General features: G+C 46.6%; 1 protein-coding gene across 2 annotated transcripts; it reads right to left on the bottom strand.

The window, feature by feature from the left end:
- Positions 1–751: 751 nt before the first annotated feature.
- On the bottom strand, positions 752–21,650 carry RBM27 (RNA binding motif protein 27). Of its 2 annotated transcripts, XM_041397491.1 has the most exons (21): positions 21,521–21,650; positions 18,928–19,046; positions 18,038–18,162; positions 16,160–16,266; positions 15,405–15,595; positions 14,340–14,603; positions 13,573–13,806; positions 12,102–12,236; positions 9,966–10,115; positions 8,019–8,166; positions 7,583–7,736; positions 6,232–6,492; positions 6,010–6,138; positions 5,062–5,184; positions 4,495–4,569; positions 4,222–4,386; positions 3,698–3,802; positions 3,422–3,613; positions 3,073–3,159; positions 2,318–2,428; positions 752–1,743 (listed from the first exon to the last, which is right to left on the bottom strand). In XM_041397491.1, exons 1-21 carry the CDS (start codon positions 21,577–21,579, stop codon positions 1,657–1,659), a joined length of 3,021 nt encoding a protein of 1,006 aa, XP_041253425.1. In that variant the 5' UTR covers positions 21,580–21,650; the 3' UTR covers positions 752–1,656. The 2 variants fall into 2 exon arrangements, with proteins under 2 accessions (XP_041253425.1, XP_041253426.1); XM_041397492.1 differs by lacking the exon at positions 9,966–10,115.
- Between the last annotated feature and the right edge of the window lie 32 nt (positions 21,651–21,682).

The following is a 21,682-nucleotide window of genomic DNA, read 5'->3' on the forward strand; positions in this document are numbered from 1 at the left end:
AAGAGCAAGACATTCTCCTAAGTTCATGGGGTGTGTTTCTCCTCCATTTCTTTCATGCCTGGAATTTAGTCTCAGCATTAGCAGGACTGTCCTAATTCTAGGAAGAGGAGAGGTTTGGAAAGAGACAGAATACCGGAGACATTCCCTTCAGCTGACAAGAAACAGGATGTTACACAAGCTGGAAACCTCAGCACAGCACAAGGACAGAGTCAGCAGGGCTGTGCCCCCAAAGGGTGCTCAGCACCTGCCCTGGCACCCTCAGAGCCACAGGCAGGGAAAGGGTTGGGTAGATGCTGTCCTTGAGTCAGGAGCTACTGGGGCCTACACTGGCAGTCATCCAAGAGAGAAGAGCACCGTGCATGGCCACGGTGCTGATTTTGTGTAGAAATGCACAAAAAACGTCTTGAGGAGCGGGCAGGGCAAGTGGGCAGTCAGGGAAGGTGCTGCTGGGTGCCCCAGGCACAAGGCACAGCCCGGGCTCAGCCAGCCCTGCTGGCTCAGGGGACAGCAGAGCCACTGGCAGGGGACACGAGGGGCACCCAGTGCACAGGCAGCTCTGAGCTGGGCCAGGCTAGGCAGGACAGCCCAGCCCTGGGGTGAGCCCACCCTGCTCTGAGCCCCAGGCCTGCCTGGACACAGCTGGGAACAGCCAGAGCACAGCTGCTCCTGCCTGGACACAGCTGGGAACAGCCAGAGCACAGCTGCTCCTGCCTGGACACAGCTGGGAACAGCAGAGCAGAGCTGCTCCTGCCTGGACACAGCTGGGAACAGCAGAGCTGCTCCTGCCTGGACACAGCTGGGAACAGCAGAGCTGCTCCTGCCTGGACACAGGGGCCAGTGCAGCTGCCTTTGAGGAAGACTGCAACTCCTTTCTTCTTGCTCACAAATACTGAAATGCAATGAACAGCCTGACCTACACTGAGCCTTACACTGAAATGACAGAAGGAAACCAAGGAGTGAAAATCCACTCTGCTGTGTGCTCCTGCTGATGCTCTCTGTGAGAAACAGAGTGAACTGGACAACGTTACAACAATAGCCTGTGAAATTGTTTCTTCCACCTCCTCTCACAAAAAGCAGCACAACATAGAGATGGTGTGGCTGTCACACTTACTGAAGTAAATGATTTAACAACCTAGCCACAAGTAATTCCTACAACATGAGACTCCACAGGAAATAAAATGCTCCCTTTTTTCAACGAGCAAATGAGGCCAGTTTTTCTTTCATAATATTTAATGAAAGTTTGTCTTTCCCCTAACCTCGTAATATTGCTAAATAAAACCTGTAATATCTTTTCAATTATAAACTAACAAACCAATCACATTATAAAAAACCCAAAACAAGGTAATACAGGTGACACAAAAAGAGGACAAGAAAATACTGATTTCCAACCCCCTCCCCCCCTTTTTATCCTTCTTAAATAGAAAAAAATCACCACCCTGGTGAGCTTGATAATCCTGTAAGAAGTTCCTGGGCCCTTGGCTAGCACAGTCTCACAGCTCTGTGTCCCAAATGTTTTCATACCAAACTGCTCATGGTAAATTTTGTGGTTTGAAAAGAAAGTAAAGCTCTTTTTGGCTCATCAACTTCCTTAAATAAACGTTTAAAAGATGTACTTTGAACTATATTCCTAAAATTATACATTTCAAACATCAAGTTTCATCTTCTCCAAGAACGGGATTCATCCTCATCTTCATCATCATCATCATCATCTTCGTGCAAAAATAAATCTGAGGTTTCAGTCTCCTGGAGGAAGAAAAAAATGAATTTTCAGACACAAGTTCCAAGCTGTGCTGGTATCTGGTGCAGGTGTTAGAGTGTCTCTCTCAAAGTCACACAGTTACATCCAAACAGTTGTAGGGGAAGAACAGCAGCCTCACATCAGGAAAGAGAAAGAGAGCCAGGCTTCAGAGGAAGCAGGAACAAACCACCACTCACCTTCTCCCAGACAAGGTTTCTGTTAAGTGCTACAACAAAATAACCTTTAAAAGCTCAAGGTGAATTACAGGGAAGAACACACAACTTCTAGAGCAGAGCACAAAGAGTGAGAAGTAAAAGGCTTTGCAGCCTGCACATACAGAACCTGAGGCTTGTTTACATCATTGACAAATTAACAGCCCACCCACAGTGACCTTTTTCCCCCCATTTTCTCCGTTTTGAAAGGTGGGAAATGTACCTGACTATTCAAAACCAGTTCAGTTCCTGGTTTGCAAAAGCATCTTCTATGAAGTTTCTTCAGCACACAGGAAACTGTACCCTAAGAGCTCTCAGCTGTTAAGATTCCAGCAAGAATGATCAGCTTATTAAGAGACTTCCATACCTCTTCCTTGGACTCCTCTTCCTCGACTTCAGTGGACACAGAGGGTACCTTGGGTTTGTGCCACGAGATCTGGAGCCGCCGGTCCTTGAAGCGGGAGCCCTGGTTAGCAGCCTGAGTGGAGTGCAAGCACACAGATGTTCAGAGAGAGCACCAAGCACAGAACCTCTAACACCAGCAACGAGCCAGAGCCAGGGGCATGTCTGAAGATCCCAAACGTACAAACCACAACCACCCACTTCAGTGCTCCAGGAGCAACTTCAGCCACACCCAAATCTGCCCGATGCTGCTCCTGCCCCGGCGCTGAGAGAGGATGAGCAGAGCTCTGAACTGCCAGGGACACGCAGCTTCATCAGGGAAAGCCCTTGCCTGTGTCACTGCCCAGACACCAGGAGCTACTTCCCCTGAGAGAGGATGAGCAGAGCTCTGAACTGCCAGGGACACGCAGCTTCATCAGGGAAAGCCCTTGCCTGTGTCACTGCCCAGACACCAGGAGCTACTTCCCCTGAGAGAGGATGAGCAGAGCTCTGAACTGCCAGGGACACGCAGCTTCATCAGGGAAAGCCCTTGCCTGTGTCACTGCCCAGACACCAGGAGCTACTTCCCCTTCAGGGGCACTACCTGCAGCAGCACCAAGCACTATCGAGCTCTAACTGGGGGATCAAAGCCTTTGACATTTTAAAATACAAAGATAGACACAGGTGGTTAAACGCTCTTATTTTAGATATGTGAAAAAATATATCCATGATTCTACTTACATTTTCAGCTTCTGAGCGGGACTTAAAAGTTACAACAACACTTAATGGGGAATCCTCTTCCTGAAGATCTTCAATATCTCCGAATTTCTGTGAGGAAAAGTTCATTAGGACTGGCAGTAATGCTCTCCTCCACTCCCATAATTGCGGTACAATTGTAGTGTACTGAAGTGACACTGAAATCTGATTTTTTGGACAGGAAAGTGAGAGCCAGAGGACTCCCAGCTGCAGCAGCCATCACTATTGCAGCCCTTGTATTTTTGGGCAAAATCTCAGACTTATTGCCATTCTAAGACGAGCTTGATTTTACAGCGGTAACAGAAACGCGTATGAATTTCCAGGCCACACTTACAGAGAAGTGCTGCAGCAATTCATCCTTCTCCTCCTCAATGAAGCCTCCCACGGTGAGCGCCTTGGGCCGGTGATCTACCACCATGTGGTTCAGCACGGCCCGGCCTCGGCCCCCGCGGCCCCGGCCCCGGCCCCGGCCCGCGGCCGCCGCCGCCTTTCCTCGGCCAGCAGGGAGGATGCCCAGGCGGGCAGCCTGGGGAGAGCACAGAGCACAGTGAGAGGATTGCAGCAGCCAGGAGTCACGCAGCCACCAGCGGCAGCACGCGGCCCAGCTCACCTCCACCTGCAACTGATTGAGCTTCTTGCGCAGCTCGGTCGTGTCCTCTCCAGAGGACAGCCTCTTATGGAAGTCCAGCTCTGCATCCAACAGCTCCTTCTGTGCCTGGCAGAAAAAGGGGTGGGAAGAGAAAACAGAAGCAAAGGGCAGAACTGTAAGGACAGCTGTAATGTTTTACTGCACTTCAGCAGTACATTCATGCAAATGATACAGAAAGATCAGGACGCAATAGCCACACTTTTCTCTAAATTCAGTTTTGTTTTAATTGCCTCTGTGTGCGTGTGGTCCCCCCCATTTTTTGAAGGGCCCACAATTCTCTGCTTTAGAAATGGAACAAACATGAATGAGCTACAAGCAAAACTAGGTCATGGAGATCCTCCAACCATGGCTTGTTTGTCCATGGTTATCACTCACATTAAGATGCTGCTTGCAAGTGTTTTGATCTAATGCTGTTGCATTTTTAAGACATATTAATAGAAATAGTAACAAAAACCAAGCAGGCAAGTGTGTTGCACAATAAATACCTCTGTCTTGGACTTCAATTTGGATGGTGTGGAGGTTGTAGATGAAGTTTTTAACTCATCCTTTAACTGAGATATTTTTCCTGTTAGCTCTTTTAAGGTCTTCATAATTTCTGCTCTCTCTTCTGGTTTCATGGCCTTGTTTTTCTCCAGCTTGGATATCAACATCTATACAAAAATAAAAGAACAAGAACATAAAATTCCAGGAAAAACAGCCTTCAACAGACAGGTATGTACAAAATCAGAATGTGTTTACTAGCCACATCCCAGACTTACCTTCTGGCATTCTATTTGTTTTTCTAACATCTCCTGCTTCTTTTTCCTCATATCTTGCTGGAGTTTCATTGCCTCCTATAAGAGGAGAAAATTCTTTCCATCAGTAAAAAGCAGTCTGGCATTGCATGTACTCATAGAGATCATAGTGTCCTCTTCAAGCTACAGAAGTTAAATCCACAACCAAAAGTACTGTCTGCAAAAAGCAGAAGTATCAAGTGCAGCTGATTCAATAAATAAAAAATAAATAAAATCCTTATTTCCTACTGCAAGGTAGTTTACTAACGTTTTGCCCCTTTCAGACACCTCTTAAGAAACATGCTGTGTGCACTGTCATGCAAGTGTCTCATTCTTGCAGAGATTAAATCCAGAAAATCCCAAGCAAACCCAGAAAACCCAACATGGCCAAGTGTGTCAAGTAAGACACCCCAAAAGGACACTCCACACATGATTACCCCAGGTGTGTCTGCAGGCTCTAGAGGGGTGGTTGAGGTTTCAGGTGCCCATCAAACCTTGCATTTAAAGCACTTTGCTCCTTACACTGTCAAGCAGCCATCAAGCATTAAGTACCTGCTTTTTTTTAAGGGCTTCTTGCACGTCGTGAGGTTTAGACCCTGCACCAGACTTCAGAGTTGTCTTCAAGTTTGGAGAACTGTAAACCATTTTTGAGTGGCTTGTAGAAGTAGGAAATACCTGAAATAGTAAAAAACACATAGTAAAATATGGAATATTTCAAAGTGACTGTGATATACCGGCAGGGAACTCCAGTGGATCATGTCCCCTGAAACCCCAACTCAGATGTCCACATTTGTGCAAGGAGGCAGAAAGACCAAGGCAATTAAACACATGGATAAAGACATCAGCCCAGTTAAAAGGATTTCTGAAAAAGATACTGTCTTTCCTGCTCTGTGGCAGACTCCCTTTGCATCCTGACTCCCACCAGGACACTGCTGAAGGTGATGATCTGCCTGTTCCTCAGTTTCAGCTCTGCAGTCACAGCCCAACATCCCACTTTCTGATCAAGTAAGGCAGCAAAAGCCACTCCATGCTTCCTTCTTAAAAGGACTTCCCCATGGCCCAGACCACATGCTGCACTATGGTATCAGTGTGAATTGAACACTTATTGGCTTGAACTCTGGGTCTCTAAGCTTCGAGCACTGCTATGAAAGCACAGCAAAAGCTCAAAAGTTACTGGGAGAGCCATTACATTTGTTGACAAAAGGCCGGTCTCACATACAAGTTGTCAGACTTGTTAACTATCAAGCACTGCTAAAAATATTTTATGCTATTTACAACACTGATAGTGCTGTAGTTGACAGCTCCTGAAGTCATGGTCCCTGTTCTATATAACCAGTAGATGAAACGAGGAAGAAGTGACTGACCATGGCTGCATGAAACATTACTGAAAAGGAACAGAACCAAGAGGGAACGATTCACAAGTTCTCTTTGCTTGTTCCTTCCTGGCTGACAAGCTAAAGCTGTACCTGAGAGCACGACCATGGTCCACCCCCAACATACCTGAGACTCCTCCACCCCAGCCCCGGGCTGGCTGAGCTCAGGCTGGCTCCCACCCGCTGCTCCAAGGCGCCTTTTCACCGGGACTTTGTTAAGGACGTAGGCACCAGAGGCCAGGGGTTTGTTCATCACCTGCGTAGCCAGAGATTTGAAAACATCAAGGTTAGGTGCTGCTCTGCAGAGCAGCCGCTCGGGAACGCTGCCGAGCCCCTCCACGGCACGTACCTTGGCCAGGCTGCCGTGCACGGTGACGGCGGGCGGCGCGGCCAGGGCCTGCTGCTGCAGGTGCTGCAGGGCCTGCGGGCTGGGCTGCTGCTGCTGCTGCTGCTGCTGCAGCAACGGGGGCTGCTGCTCGCTCTCCCTGTGCCACAGCACGCGGATGAACCGGTTGCTCAGCACGGCCTCCGTGCTGGAAATCGCCTTCCGCGCCTCGTCGTTGCTCAAGTACTGAATGAGAGCAGCTTCGGGGTCGTTCTGGAAAGCCACCTGAAGCAAAAGTTCACAAGTGCTTTGTTTCTCAAGGAAGAAAACATTTCAGTCACTAGCAAACCCATCTGCAAATAATGTGCAATGATGACTTGAGTATCCAGCGTATTAACAGCTCAAAACACTGGTAAGACACTCTATGTAATTAAAGCAAAATAGCTTTTGGCAAACTTTACATGTACTTGCAGCAAAGTCTATATACATTCAAATAACTAGATGAATGAATGAATGAATCTATCTCCTCCACCAACAGCATCACATATTCAGAGCCCTGTGCAGTGCCCCTGGGTATTTGGTACCACTGGTGCTGACCCTGAGGCTCTTTATTCCAGCCTCCCGAGGGTGCACAGTGCAAAGCCTCACCACACCCTCAAGGCAGCAGCATCTCAAAGTCTTCAATAAGCATCTTTTTCTCTGAAAATTAGTATCATAGCAACAAAAATGTACCTTGTACTTTCTAGTGTAGTAATTGAGATAGCATGTTTGAAATACATTATTTCATTAGAGAGGTGCAGAAAGCACCACAATATCTTTTGGGCCAAGACAAAATTATCAAGAAATACAGAGGCTTCCCAGGTATCTCTCTCTTATTTAGATCTCTAACTGAGGACTTGAGAGGCAACTGTTTTGTCTAGAAAAATAAATGGAAACGAAATGTTATTTTAACTACTATTTTTAAGTGCTTTTTCTGTTTTTTACAAGGCAAGGGCACCCCAGAGTTGGAGCCAGTTCTAGGATGCCAAGTGGTAACAAACTGAAGCAGATAAAGACTGTCATATAAGACAAACTGTCAGATCATCTCTTTCAAAAGTTATACACAAGTTGCTCAAAAACCTGAGTTGGTTTAGACACTGTTAAACCTGCCAGCTTTCATATGTAATTACTCATCATGAAGGCTGAAACCAGTATGTTTTACAGAATTAAGATAATAATACACAGTAGACCAAGAAAAGGTTTCTCTGAACTTGACCACCTCCTCTCCAAATCCGTCTCCACTAAGATTTCTCAAAGAAACTATGCATCATTCAAGCAGGCTTCAGGGAAAATAAAATACCCACACACAGACATAAAACCGATTTTGTTTTTTTACCTGAATGTTTACAATAGTTCCAAATTTGCTGAAGTGTTCATTGAGCTGTGTAATATTGTTCAATTCTGGTGGAATTTTTCGAACTTCTAATTTTGTATTGGTATACTGATTCTTTTTCAAAAACCCTGGCTTATTCTGGCTGTTATTCACTTGCCTAGAGAAAAGGAGAATAGGAAGAGTTCAGGTAAGTACATAAATGCCTAACTAAGGCAGCAAATGTTAACATACATCCAAATTGCACTTCTCCTCTAAAAAGTACACCCTCTAGCCACTAACAAAAGAGAGCTTTCCCCAACGCCATGTTTAGTCTCCATATTATGGGAACACAGACTTTCTGACCCAACCATCCCAAACTACAGAGACTGGTGAACAGCAATGCTCACAGCACTGACAGCCATCGAGTACATTTGAATTAACATCTGTGGCTAACTCTTACTTTCCCAACCAGGGTTTCTTCAGTGGTGGACATTCCATGCTGCTTGGAGATCTCTTCCTGCTGTCCGGTTCCAGGACAACTCTAGTGACATTGCTGCTGTTATTTGTGATGGGAATGGGAGGTTCAGTTTGGATGATAATGTTGGCAGCTGGAGGGAAGGAAAAAGGCCTGTGTTATCCACCACACATGGAAAAGCTTTCACACAGCAAAACAGAACTGAGATTAAAAACATAAACATTAGGATGACTCTATCAAATCAGTCAGTTTTGTTTCCGAACAAAACCGTTCAAATCATTCCCTAGCCTAACTAAACATCCTGAGAGAAACACACGTGGTCCAGCTGGGAGGGATGGGTTTTGACCTTTAAGGCTAGTACTAGCTTGAAGAACCAAAGCTAAAACTTCATTTTTCAGGTACTGAAAACTCAGATTCTGCAGGAAAGGGAGAGAAAGAAAAAAGAAAACCCCAAATCCCAACAAAACAGAAAAGGAGGAAAAGAACCCATGGGTGGATCCCCAGGCTTTAAGTCAGAGCCCTGCAATGGGCAGGGGCTGCATTAACAACCAGCTTGCCCTGCATGAACCCTTGACAGAGCAAAAGCAACTAAGAACCAACCCCTTCTTTCCACTGCTATCCCACTGCCGCCCTCCAGCCAGGTTTCAGCAACAAACTGCTAACTAAGCACTACTATTACACTCTTTTAAGACATCAGATTTAAAGTTTGAAGCAAATTCTACCAACACAAAGTTGCTAGAAATTCATTTGCAACCTTTTCAAGATTATGCCCTTTGTGTTAGTCTCCTGTGAACGCCAAATATTCAACCCCTAAAAAGAAGTCTGAGTTACACAGCAATTTCTATGGCTTTTGCATAAGCCAGGGCTCTGCTGGTTACACTGGTGAGAACAGAGACTGGGTATTTCTGGGCATGTCATCCTCATTTTGGAGGATGATCTGAGAGCAAACCTTTCATAGCTGTGATAAAGACAGTAAAAACATGTCGTGTGAGGCCCTGCACTGAGCACTCACCCCTGCCTTACCTGGGATGGGCTCTCAATTAAGCCCCAACCCTGCCTCTGTGACAGTCATTAAGATGCAAACAGCAACAGCAATTTCTACAATAATATTTAACCATATTCCTTATAAGATGAGTCACTGGAAGGAAATACTGGGAAAAAAAAATATCTTTCTTAGCTACTAAGTAAGAAATACTGAAGTAGAACAATAAAACCCAAAACTTAACATTTTTGGTTTTAAGAATCAGGGCAGGAAAACACAAGGGAGAAAGAAAGTTTTGCTACTACAACTAAACTTTGAAGAGCCTTGACCTGTGCCCTTCCCTAAAAGATGCTTTGTGCACATCACCACTAAGAGACAGCAGCCACATCCATTCAGGCAGGGGCTAGGAATTATGTAAGTGCAGACTGGGATTCCCATCAGCTGGGAAACTGGAATGATACCTGTGATGTTCATTTCAGAGAGAACACCTGGCTGACAGATCAGAGCATAAAGCACCAAAACATGCCATGGCAGCTCTCTTCTTCACTACCATCACAACAGCCAAGGCAAGGAGCTTGGATCATCACCTCTGCTGATCAAAAGCAGTCTGCAGACTGTGCTGCTAAATCCATCTTTAGGCACCACTTTTCTTTCTAGGAGCTACCAGTACCTGGAAAATACCTCCACAGGCTTAAGAGGAATAAAACCCCAACCAACCAACAAAACCCTTGTAGCATTCCCAAGCAAGTGGTTATTTTTAATCAAAAAAGGCTGCTTTGACTTTAATATGGGCATGTTAGCACTTAAAAAGAGGTAGAAATGTAAAAAAAAAAAAAAAGCTCTGAAACACTAGATCAGTGAGAAAAACTAGTGCTTTAGCCTAAAAAGAGGGAAAAGTGTTGACGGTCTTGGACAAAAATAGCAACAGCAATGACCAGAACCCTTCCTACCTCGAGGGTTTGTATCCATCTCCCCAGATGTTAGGCCAATTAGATTTGGACGCTGCATTTGTGCTCTCGTAAAGAACTGTCGATACTGAGATCTACCAGCACTGGTAATACTAGGAGCTTCAGGGTTATAGCCATCTGGCTCATATGTATCTACAAAAAAAGGAGAGAAATGACAGAATTTTTCAAGTGAGTTTAAGACTCGGGGTTAATTTTCCTTCAAGGAAGTGCACGGATGTCCAAGAGTCAGAAGCTCTCTCGGATGAAGAGAAGAGAGGTGGTACAGCCAACCTGTGCAGCCACTGCAAACCCTCACCTGAATTCCAGGCCTAGCCTATCTGGACACATTCTCCTTTGGTTTTTATTCTGGTCCTGTTTGTCCAAAGCACACAGGTCACAATACAGAGTCCTGCTGATCCACTGCCTGGAAAGGCCTGAGGTGTCTGTGTGACAGCGTGCACAACGCCTGGCAGTGTTTTAAGGACAACAACACAGGTTTTGGTTTCAGCATGTATACTGTAGAGTCTAAGATGCAAAGAGATTTTCAGCCCAACAGTCTGGGTCTCTTCAGACAAGAATTTAGGTGAAGAACATACTTAAATGATTTCAATCAAAGAAAGCTGAGAAATGAGGTAATGGAACCAATACTTACCTACTGAACTCTCTTTATATAAGAGTGAGATCAGCTGCCTAGCTTAGGTAAGGTACTAATGGTTGTTTCCATTAGAAGTGGTCACCACAAGAATACAAGATGGCAATTGACTCCTATTGTTCCTCCAGCCCAAGGTCCAAATTGAGGGTAACACATTTTTTTAACCTTAAAAAGGAAAAGCTGTACAAGAACTAGAATGAATGAAGTCTGTGAAGAGCCCTCACAGGAACAGAACAAATGCCTGTACAAGGGAACCTGACAAACATGAATGCCTCCAAAATCTCAGCTCCTTATTCTGCAGCAACAAAGACAACTCTACAGGTAAAATCAGATGCCCCACAATATCCACACTGATAGCAGGGCCTGACACTGTAAAACAAGAACTTTCTCTGACCTCAAAGGAGCAGAACCACCAGCTCCTCTTCCCTTATTTAGAACGTGATTGACTGCAAGAGGGCAACCAGCAGCTGTCACCAGAACAGCCCAAGAACAGGACATGAGAATCTCCACAGAGGCTCTGGAGAACAGAATTACTGTGAAGCCCTGTGAGCTCCAACAGGCAGAATCTCCCATTAGAAGTTCTGGAGCTGAAAGGATCAGATGGTGACACCTGAACACCCAGCAGGACTTGGGGATAACTGAACAGATTACCTAATAAGAAATTTGAGTGTCTCAAGTTCTGAGAAGCACGGAAGTTACAAATAAAATGACATGGATCATGAACTGAACTAGATCCCCTCTTTGAACAAAATTCAGAATATTTATGTTAAAAAAACCCAGATGAGACTGTTATAAAACACATATAATTATCTTATTTTGGTGATAGAGAACATGGGAATGCCATTAATGCTTTAATTATCAAAGAAATAAATTCTGTTGTATTTAAATTGAGCAATCTAGGACTTTCCAGGTATTTTGCTATATTTTTCCCTTATAAAAACATACTTTTGAAAATTCTGAGATCTGTTAAGGAAGAGGGATGTGTCCAGTGAAAGCTAACAACCTTTAGAAAGCTAGAATCAGGGTGACTCTGGAAAAAGAACAGAAAAAGCACTGATGTCTATGAAGACTGTATGAACTATTGTGACATCCAGCTGGAAAAAAAAGCTCTCATCTGTATTAGTCCAAACTGGAGAGGAATAAAACCCAAGTTCAACAGCAATTACAGGTTTGCAGATCCATCTTTCACCTACTAATGTCCTACTGAATGGCTTGAAGATGAAAGGAACATTTCTCATACAACACTTGGATTGCTGCGAGCACATGAAACCCAGAGCTCCCCACAGTGCTCCTCTCAGACCAGGGCAGAGCACTGCTGCCATTCCATCCCAGGATGGATGAAGGGCTGACCCAGGGAGAGCCATCAGACTTCTTTTTAGATTTGTATATATTGGAGGAAGACAGATCATAATTTCTAATCACACATCAACAGAGAAAGTGTAAAATGCTTCCATCAAACAGATTTAAACCAGAAGGCACTTGCTTACGTTCTGACACTGTATAGAGCAGGTTCTGAGGCAGAGGAGGAGGCAGCCTTGCTCCCACGGGTGCAAGACTGGGCACTGCACTTGTCCCCGGCTGGTCACGACTGTTTATCAAGCTGGACTGTGTTAAAGGTGGCCCTGCAACAACAACACCACAGAACACATCACACACTGACAGCCCGAAGGCAGAACGGGCAAACAATTCAGTGCTGTGTTTATGCCCTGCTTTGAGCAAGGTCAGGCTTGTAAGTGTGTCCAATCCCACTACAGCAACAGTAAACTGAGAAGCCTGTTCAGGTAGGCTGCTCTGAGTCCAACACATTTTCTCTTTCTCAGGAGAGACAAAGTTTTAAGGGAAAAGAAAGAAGTGTCTGTTCTTCCCCAGTGGTTTGTTCGTGCTTTAACCACAGCAGCTCCTCCCTCAGCTCTACCATGGAGAGCCAAAGCTTGCTCAGAGCAAGAGATCAGCTCAGCAGCATTCAGACTGCAGTTCTGAAAGAAGAGCTGCAGGGCAAGAGACATTCCCAGACAAGGAATTTTTCTAGCTGGTTGTGCTTTGGTTTCCCCATGTACCATACAGCCATTCCTATTGACTGTATGACCCAAAAGGACCCCAAGTGACACTGCACAGCCCATCCTAGCAGTGTCTGCTCTCCCACAGCAAGTCAGTTCCACCTGCTGAAGGGCTCATGCAAAGTTTAGGGCTAATCCTGTATCAAATTATTCCTCATCCCAAAACTGCTGATACTGGGCACAATTATCACAGCATTAATTTTGTCCCTGGAATAGACAGCACTGAAACAGAGTAAGCATGCCCCTAATATGCTACTTCTTCATAGACTTTAAAGATGCAGTAGGATAACACAAAAGGTTCAACATCTCAGATCACCGCTGAGCTAAGAAAGCTCTTACATGTGTCAGTAACATATTGTTTTCTAGTATGTAGGCAATGTAGCACCAACACTAGATCTTTATTAGAACCTGGTGTTCTAGGTTCTAAGTCCTAGTGTTCTAAGAGACTGCATCACAACGTTTATTGCATTACAGCAGGAAAAACCTGGCTAGGAAGTGTCAGTGACCAATCCAATCACCACCACTGCCACTGAGGTGAGCTGAAAGATCCCCAGCTCCACCCCCCAGCGCAGTCTGCAGTGCTAGGAACATCATGGTTTACCAACTAAATATTCAGAATTCTTTGGGCACTGCTCTGAGCAGCACACTGCCAGCAAAGGAGCTGCAGCTTTGGGCACTGCTGTGAGCAGCACCCTGCAGCAGAGGAGCTGCAGCTCTGGGCACTGCTGTGAGCAGCACCCCGCAGCAGAGGAGCTGCAGCTCTGGGCACTGCTGTGAGCTGCACCCCGCAGCAGAGGAGCTGCAGCTCTGGGCACTGCTGCAGCAGAGGAGCCCCAGCTCTGGGCACTGCCGTGAGCTGCACCCCGCAGCACAGGAGCCGGCTCAGCCGCGCTGGACTCACGCGGGACGGGCAGCACGACGGGCGGCGGGGGCTGCGGGTGCGGCTGCGGCACCGGCAGGCGCAGGCCGCGCACCGGCCCCGGCAGCGGCGGCAGCAGCAGTCCCGGCGGCGGCGGCAGCCCCGGCGGCGGCGGCGGGAACGGGATCATGCTGGGCAAGGAGACTTCATCCACCACTAACGGATCGTTTCCGTGATCAAACTGGCAGAGATCACCGAGGACACAGTAGCCTCGCTCTGCAAAACAGGACATTTCACCTCGCGTTACACAGCACACGCAGCAGATCTCAGCGATTTTCATGCAATTTCTTACTAAAGAAAACATGCATCCACTGCTACGTTATTATATGGTAGGGTAAAGTTTCACAAAATAATTAAAATTAGAACCATCTTTCATACAAGCATACAAACTTACAAGCATTCATCATAAAAGCTGTGGAAAAAAGTCAGAAGTACTGCGGTTTGTTTTAAACACACACTGCAATCTGCACCAGGACTGCCAGTGGTTGAGGTATTTGTCTGGCACATAGAGAACTGTGAAAAAACTCCATATGCTCTTATCCAGCAGTTGCCACAGCATATGCAAACTGCTTGCAGGAAGACTGGTTATTTCTCCAGTACAATAAAGGGCATCTCTGCATCTGTTACATACAAGTACACATCACATGCTGCTGCAGTGTGACTTGCTGCTCAGATTTAGCAAATATCTAAAAAAAAAGTAACAGAAACATTGAAATAAGGCATGAAACTGAAAACTAAGGAACAGTTACCATCATAATCTTGACATCTTCTTTTAGGAGGAGGGTTTCTGCCAAATGAACTGGGATTGCTGTGATTGTTGAAGTAATTTGACCAGCTCTCGGTGGTGCCTTCAAGGTGGTGTGCAGGTGCAACTACAGTTACAGCACTGGGAATAGCTTGTGCAGAGGAATACTGTTCAGAGGATTTACTGGGAGATGCAGACACCGGATTATACGAGCTTTCGACGTCATTTTTTTCGCTCTTGTATTTTGACCTCTCTCTCTCTCGGTGCTCTGTTTAAAAAAAACAAAGCTGAGTAAAGCCTTCATGTTGTGCTCTGTACATCAGAGCCGTGAGCAAGAGATAATAACACATTCTCTGAAATACTCAGCGTTCTGCACATTGAGCTGTTCTTGAAGGAGCTCGGTCTTACCAATGGAGTAGTAACTAAATATAACGTAAATAGGGGTTTACCTTCAGAAATATCCAAGTTTTCTTTGCAAAATGCACATTCATTCCTCTACTACTTATTTCACTCTGGCTTACAGCTCTCTTTTAAAGGAGAAAGAAGGGCAAAAGCCTGAAACACAAACCTACCTCTGCCCTTAACTAACGCGGCCTCGAGGTGCGCGGAATGCTGTAATCTGTGCCACCTACTTTTCCGACAGACCTGAACTAGCCCTAAAAGAACAATCATATGGTAACCACCTGCGACTGCAAAGAAACCTTCTCTAAGAAATACACAGTAACAAAAGGAAAAGGGAAACACTGCTTGGCAAAAGTTCAGTCCTTAAGAGGAAAAAAGAATAAAACCGACAGCTTTGGCAGAACACACAGCACAAAAATATGAGCTACTGCTATCCACAAGAATACACCTGTGGATAAATTAAGAGGTTAGCAAATAAGAAAACAAACCTCTTAATTGTTCTACTCTGAAGAACAGCACCTTAACTGATCATTTCAAGAACACAAAGCTATCAGAATTCGCTCCAACTTCTCAAGGGCACCTCCTGCCTGCTGGACGATCCAGAATGCAGAAGTGACAGCTGTGACTGCAACAGGATGCTCTCTGAAGCAGCCCCCTGGGTACTCACCACTCCTGCTGCCATCCCGGTCTTTGCTGCGGCCCCTGCTGCGGCTGCGGCTGCGACTCAGCCCTCTGCTCTTGCTCCGGCTTTTACTGCGGCCCCGGCGCCAGCCAGACTTCTCCCTGTACAAGTCACTCCTGTCATAGTACCTGTCATAGTCCCTCCACTTCCCATCATCCCGCTTCTTCTCTCTGGTTCTAGGAAACACAGACGTAGACCACGTCAGTGAAAAGAGAAACAAAATTAAAAAAGAAGCTTACAGCACGGAAAGATACTGTTCACCCTTCCCATCCATTTGGGCAGTGGAACACTTAAGTCAGAATTTCACAAATTACACTGAGAAGTACAGAACCTTAAAGCTGGCTCACTGTTCTGTAGAAAGCAGGAGGAGCTTCCAAAGTGAGACTGTTATGATGCTCAAACCAGAACAGGCTTTAGAAGTGATGCTGACACAGCGTGAACAACTGCCCCCAAAAACTAGACCCCAAAAATGTTCTTCATTTATATAACAAGGGAAACAATGGAACTGATGACATTCCTAGGAATTGTAATTTGAAGAATATTTGGCCTCTTTTGCAAGAGGCCAATTTCCTGTGGAGACTTTTCATGCACGTGATCAGCATACACACAACGTATCACAGTCAAAGGAAGGAGAAAATCCCTATTTTTCACAAAAATCACTACCTACAAGGTAAAAAAACACAGTCAAAGACTGACAGCAAATACAGAAAAATTTCTTAACATTGTGGCTCAAAGCTAACCTTTGCTCACTGGAATCTGCACGGCTCCTCTGGGGACTGGAATACTTCTTCTTCCTGCTCTCCCGCTCTTCTTCAACAGACTCTTGAAAATTCTGTTTAACACACAACTACCAAACAAGGACGAGTATCACTTTTTAAAATTAAGAAAATGACACCAAAATGAAGTCAAGTTATATACAGCAGCACAAAGAAAGCAATATTCAAGTATGACTTGCCCAGAGTACTGAAGCACTACAAGTAATCAAGCACTAGAGTCTGTTGAAGAGTTTTGGTCTCAAAACTTACTTTTTTTTTTTCTGCAGAAGAGATGCCCCTAAATAAAACCACTTTGATGTTTTATTTCTAAACAGGATTCATGAAGGACAAGATCTCTCTCCACTCTACTTTCTCATTTAGCATAAGCACTCCTACAAGTGAGGTATTTCCTGAACCTTTAAACACAAAGTGTGCATCACCTCTCCAGGCAGGGAAGTCACTAGCTGACATTTTAAATAACTGCTTCGGGGCCAAAACCTGCTCCCATGGTGGATCTAGTCACATTTCTTGCTGGTCTCCACCACAGCAGATTCAGAAGTCTGCCAGCTGTACCACTACTGCAAACCACTGACCCATTCTGTACTTCTGCTGACATTTCACACTGCTTACAAGTTACTGTAAATTTTGGTGGAAAAAGCTTACACGCACTGATTTTTAAAAGACTCCAATTGAAACCAAAAGGAAGGCTTCCTGCATCCTTCTAAAAGAGGATTATCTGGGGAGAACTGGCAGAAATACTCAAGGCTTGGCTTGACAGGGCTCTGGAGAGCTCCACTGCAGTCCTGCTCCCTGCACAAGGTGTACCACATGGCACCTGGGGTCCCCTCCAGCCCTGCAATTCCATGTGTGGTTCATTTTGTGGCCTCCATGTGTAGGAAACACACCATACACCGAGCTTCATGACACATTGTGAAGGCCTTGCTGGTGCCAAAGTAACTAATTAATGTCCTGAATTCTGTAATGTTGTCCCATAAAGCTGTCCTAGATATCTTCTTTTGCTTATTGCCACTCCCCTCCAGCCCCTCAAACCTTCTCCTCTGCCCCCACCAGAGCACTGGCAGTGTCAGCTGAAGGTAGTTCTGTGGGACTTTCCATAAACTACAGCAGTACTTTGAGAACAGAGGAGAAAGCTCTTACAGTGAAAGTCTTGTTCAAATGATGAACTGCCATAAGCAAAGCTACTTCCACAAACCGTCATAACTCTGCATCACATCCTCAAGTAAAACAAGTCATCAGAGAAAAGGAAAAAGAAGTAAAAAGCAACTTTAATTTATATCAGTTGATGAACCACAGTCAGGTAAATAAGGACCTGCATTGGTTTGGGCTGACCTGGGTTTGGCTGACTGACAATTTCTGCAATTATTTGTCACCTTCTCTCAAAAATGTGATTGCTTTCAATTTTGCCAACAGAACTTAAAATCAAGATATACCTGTTGGCATAAAAACCCTACCTACCTTCCCAAAGTAACTATTCCAATACAGAGGCTGACATATTTCAATGATTTTAAGCATCACAGAAAACATTTTATGTAATTTTCATTCCTCACAGAATATACAAAATTGGAAATGTTTTGGAATGTTTTTGCTGCTTCCCCCCTCTCAAACCCTTCCAAGCAATCATCCACTGGAATTACCAGAGCTGTGAACAGGATTTCTGGGTGCTTAATCAAAGGTAGACTCTACAAAGGGATGTACAGTGTTCTTGTGTGAACAGTCACCTTCCATGGTTCTTTGGACACACATCATTAGTCACAACAGAGCACATTTTTCTGTCACATTTTGCCTCACAAATGTAGGAGAGCTAATTTGAAAATAAAAGGCAGGCAGAATAAATAACATTACCTCCTCCTTGACTTCTTCTTTCTCTTGCCCTGCAGGCTTTGCCTCTGCCTTTGTGGGCTCAGCAGAAGGAAGGTAACTCTTGGTGTACAAACTTTCAAAAAGTTTATCTACAAACCCTGAAGTTTCTGAGGATACAGAACACAAGAAAATACAGTTACATATGCATTTAAGTCCATGCTTTCATTTAGCAGAGAAGACTCTGAAAACAGTCAGCCAGGTGGGCTGCTTGCAGCCCCTCAGATTAATGAGCATTGGCTCCACTGAAGGAGCTGGAATTACATTTGTGGCACTTGAGGCTGTTCATTTAGAGAAAGAAATTCCTCAGGCATATCACAGACAGCAACAGAGACTCTCCTGTTCTAAGAGGCAAGCATGACTGGTGCCTGTGATCAAGGAGAAGTCCACAGCCATCCACAAGTTCCATCAGCTACACTCAGCAGCCTCTCAAGGGCAATTTTTATGAGAGTAAACAATCTTCAACACCCTCATCAGCAGTTCGACATCACAAGAAATGCACAATAACCTTCACAGTGAGTGTCAGATTCCAGGTGTTTAAATCCTTGACTGTGAAGCCAACTGCCACATGTGAAGGTGCCAGCAATCTGAAGGACTAACACGGACCAGGTTTTCAAAAGTTACCAAACACCTGTCAGAGAAGCTTCTGGCAACTCGACTGACACTTTAAATTAAATTGCTTTTATTTAAGAACATTTCTTCCCACACACTGATAAAAGTCCAAGTTACCTGACTTCATCTCATGATTGTTATTTTTTTCATCACAGGATTCCTTCAAACTCTGTATGGACTATTCAGAGCTACCAAGGAAGATTTAGAAGGCAGTGGTGGTACAGCACCCTCCCTCCCCCAGCCAGCCAGCCGTGCCACCACACCTTTCTGCAGGAACACATCCAGCTGGTCAGCACAGAAGGCTTTCAGCTCCTTCTCGGGCTTGTCCTTCTTGACTAACGCCACGACATAGTTGGCCAAGGCTGAGGGGTCAGCGTCACATCTGCTGAGAGAGAGAGTGTGCTGGGCTGGGGCACAGGCACTGCAGAGCCCCCAGGAGCTGCCCACACCCCTGGGCACAGCTGCCCTGGGGCCAGCACAGGGCTTTCTGCCACCACAGCCCAACATTTCAGCTGCCCTGTGACCCCCCAGCCACACCTGGCAAAGCAGCCCTGCTCTGCTGGGGCAAACCACCTTTCCTCTGCCCAGCCAGACCCACTGCTGCTGAACCTCCCCTGGCCCAGCAGAGCACGGCCAGGGCAGGCATGCACAAGGACTGGGAAGGGTTAAACTGCGTTTAAAAGTTAAAACTTTGTTATAAAGGAGTTCAGAAGATGTCACAGAGGTCCACTTTCAATACACAGACGTGTTCTGCACAGCTTCCCTGACTGTCCTGCTGTGCTGGGGTTCCCTCCTCGAGGACACTCTCATGCCACATTTTACAAAAACCCTTTAAGGCTGGTAGAAGACCTAGAGGGGAGCAATTACTGACCCAGGCTCTCTCCTTGTGCTCTCTCACTCGTGTCTGGTCCACAAAGACCAAGCTCACTGACTGTGTGCAGTGATACTTCACCACTAATCTTTCAATTGGATATTGCTTTAGATCCCATTATTCAGCAGTGTGACTAAATTACAGCTCCTTGTTTGGCCTCTCAGAGTGTGCAGATGCCAGATATCAGGTGGGGGCAGACACCTAAAATACTCAAAAGACTTTTTTTTTAAAATTAAATTAACATTTAAAGAGGTGATTGTGTATTTTCTGAGAACAGTAACTCTGGAAACTGAAAGAAAAATTCTGAAGTATGTGTACCTCAAAATAATTTCAAGTAAAAAAAAAATCCAAAAAACAAGCAAAAGGCAAAAAGCCAAGCAGAGGGCAACAGGTGAAAGAAATAAAAATCCTCAATGAGCAGCAATCAAGCAGCCCTGCTCTCATATAGCCTCCAACAACATCCAACCTCCACTGAGAGCCAGGGTAAATGGAGCAATTAAGAACAAAGCAACCACAAATTGACAGATTTTACAATTCTTACACACAGAGAAATAACCTGTATGTGATGCATTCACTGTGTGTGATGCACTGGGGCCCTCACCCACCGACTCTAAATCTTCAATTCCAAATAGAGGAAGCTATCCCTCACTGCACAACCATCACCTTTCCTTCCTCCATGTGCCAGGCACCCATCCCATCGTGCAGTACAGGGGCACACAAGGTGAGTGCCCCCCTCCACTCTAGTGCCACCACAGTGACAACAGTGTCAGGGCCCACTGGCCAATCCCTTGATTTTCTGCCTCACGTTCCACAGTGCAGCTCAGATGCCCAAGAACGCTGGACACTGACTGGAGCTGGCAGGGAAAGTGCAGGAGCAGGAGTCGTGCTCCAGCCTGGAGACCTGCAGCAGGGTTTGACCAAACACCAGAGAAACCCTGGTTGTAACAAGGGAAAAAGAAAGCTGTGAAGAACTTCCAAAAGCCCAATACTTAATGATGGCAACTGAGCAGACCTAAGGCCTATGGAAAACCCTTCCCACAGGCCTTGGCTGCACGTCAGGGGAGCCCCAAGCGTGGCCAGGCACTGACAGGCAGCTTTCCCCAGTGAGAGCCCTCGCTGTGTGTGCAGCAGCACCAGCTGTGCCCAGGCACTGCAGAGCTTGGGGCCAGCACAACTCCAGCACCCCTTGGCAGCCAGTTACCAGAAGGCACAACATGCACACCGGGACCCAGACCCACGCTGGCTCCATCCCTGACCCACGCTGGCTCCATCCCGGACCCACGCTGGCTCCATCCCGGTCCCGCCGCGAGCAGCAGCAGGATGTAAACGCAGAGTTCCCACAGTTTCAATGTTATTCCTGGCTTTGTCAGCTCCTCCAGCAGCCCCTGGCTGTGCTCCGAGATGACAGAGCTGGGGCTGAAGTCGACAGCACAGCTGGGGCAGCAGCTGGGAGCACAGAGATTGGAAAAGTGCTCCCAGACCACCAAATTCAATCCATCCCCACCCTGTCCCCAGAGCCCCGAGTGCCACCTCCAGCCCTTCCTGGGACACTCCAGGGATTGGGATCCAAACCTCCCTGGGCAGTTCCAGTGCCTGAGCACCCTTTCCATGGGGAAATTCCTGCTGTGCCCACCCTGAGCTGCCCTGGCCCAGCCTGAGGCCGTTCCCTCTGCTCCTGTCCCTGTTCCCTGGAGCACAGCCCGACCCCCCGGCTGTCCCCTCCTGGCAGGAGCTGTGCAGAGCCACAAGGTCCCCCTGAGCCTCCTGTGCTCCAGGCTGAGCCCCCCCAGCTGCTCCTCATCCCACTTGTGCTCCAAACCCTTCTCCAGCTCGGCTGCACGCTGTGGGACAGAGGGCCCCGGCCCCTCCCCGGCCGGGCTGTCCCGCACTCCGGGCGCGCCGGGCCCGGGCCGGGGGCAGGGCCGTAACGCCCGGGCCCGGCCCGCGGGAAGCGCTGTCCGCCCGGCCCGCACGCCCGCACTCACATGGGCTCCAGCAGCTTGGCCAGCCAGGACTTGAGCGCGTCTACGCTCTCGATGATCATGGTGGCCCCGCGCCGCCCGCTCGCAGCTACACCGCCGCCATCGCCGCGACCTGCCCGGCACCGCCCGCAGCGCAGCCTGCTGGGCATGGCCGGGGCGGGGCCG

The sequence above is a fragment of the Onychostruthus taczanowskii genome, unplaced genomic scaffold (genome assembly GCF_017590055.1).
Source record: "Onychostruthus taczanowskii isolate IOZ18803 unplaced genomic scaffold, ASM1759005v1 scaffold14, whole genome shotgun sequence".
NCBI lineage: Eukaryota > Metazoa > Chordata > Aves > Passeriformes > Passeridae > Onychostruthus > Onychostruthus taczanowskii.

What these genes read in the sequence shown, in the direction of transcription:
- RBM27 (XM_041397491.1), bottom strand. Translation starts at nt 21,579, where the DNA reads ATGATCATCGAGAGCGTAGACGCGCTCAAGTCCTGGCTGGCCAAGCTG. An exon ending in AAGATGTCAAGATTATGATG is followed by an intron (nt 13,807 to 14,339) that starts GTAACTGTTCCT and finishes CCTGTTTTGCAG; the next exon opens with AGCGAGGCTACTGTGTCCTC. An exon ending in GAACTATTGTAAACATTCAG is followed by an intron (nt 6,493 to 7,582) that starts GTAAAAAAACAA and finishes CTTTTGCTTCAG; the next exon opens with GTGGCTTTCCAGAACGACCC.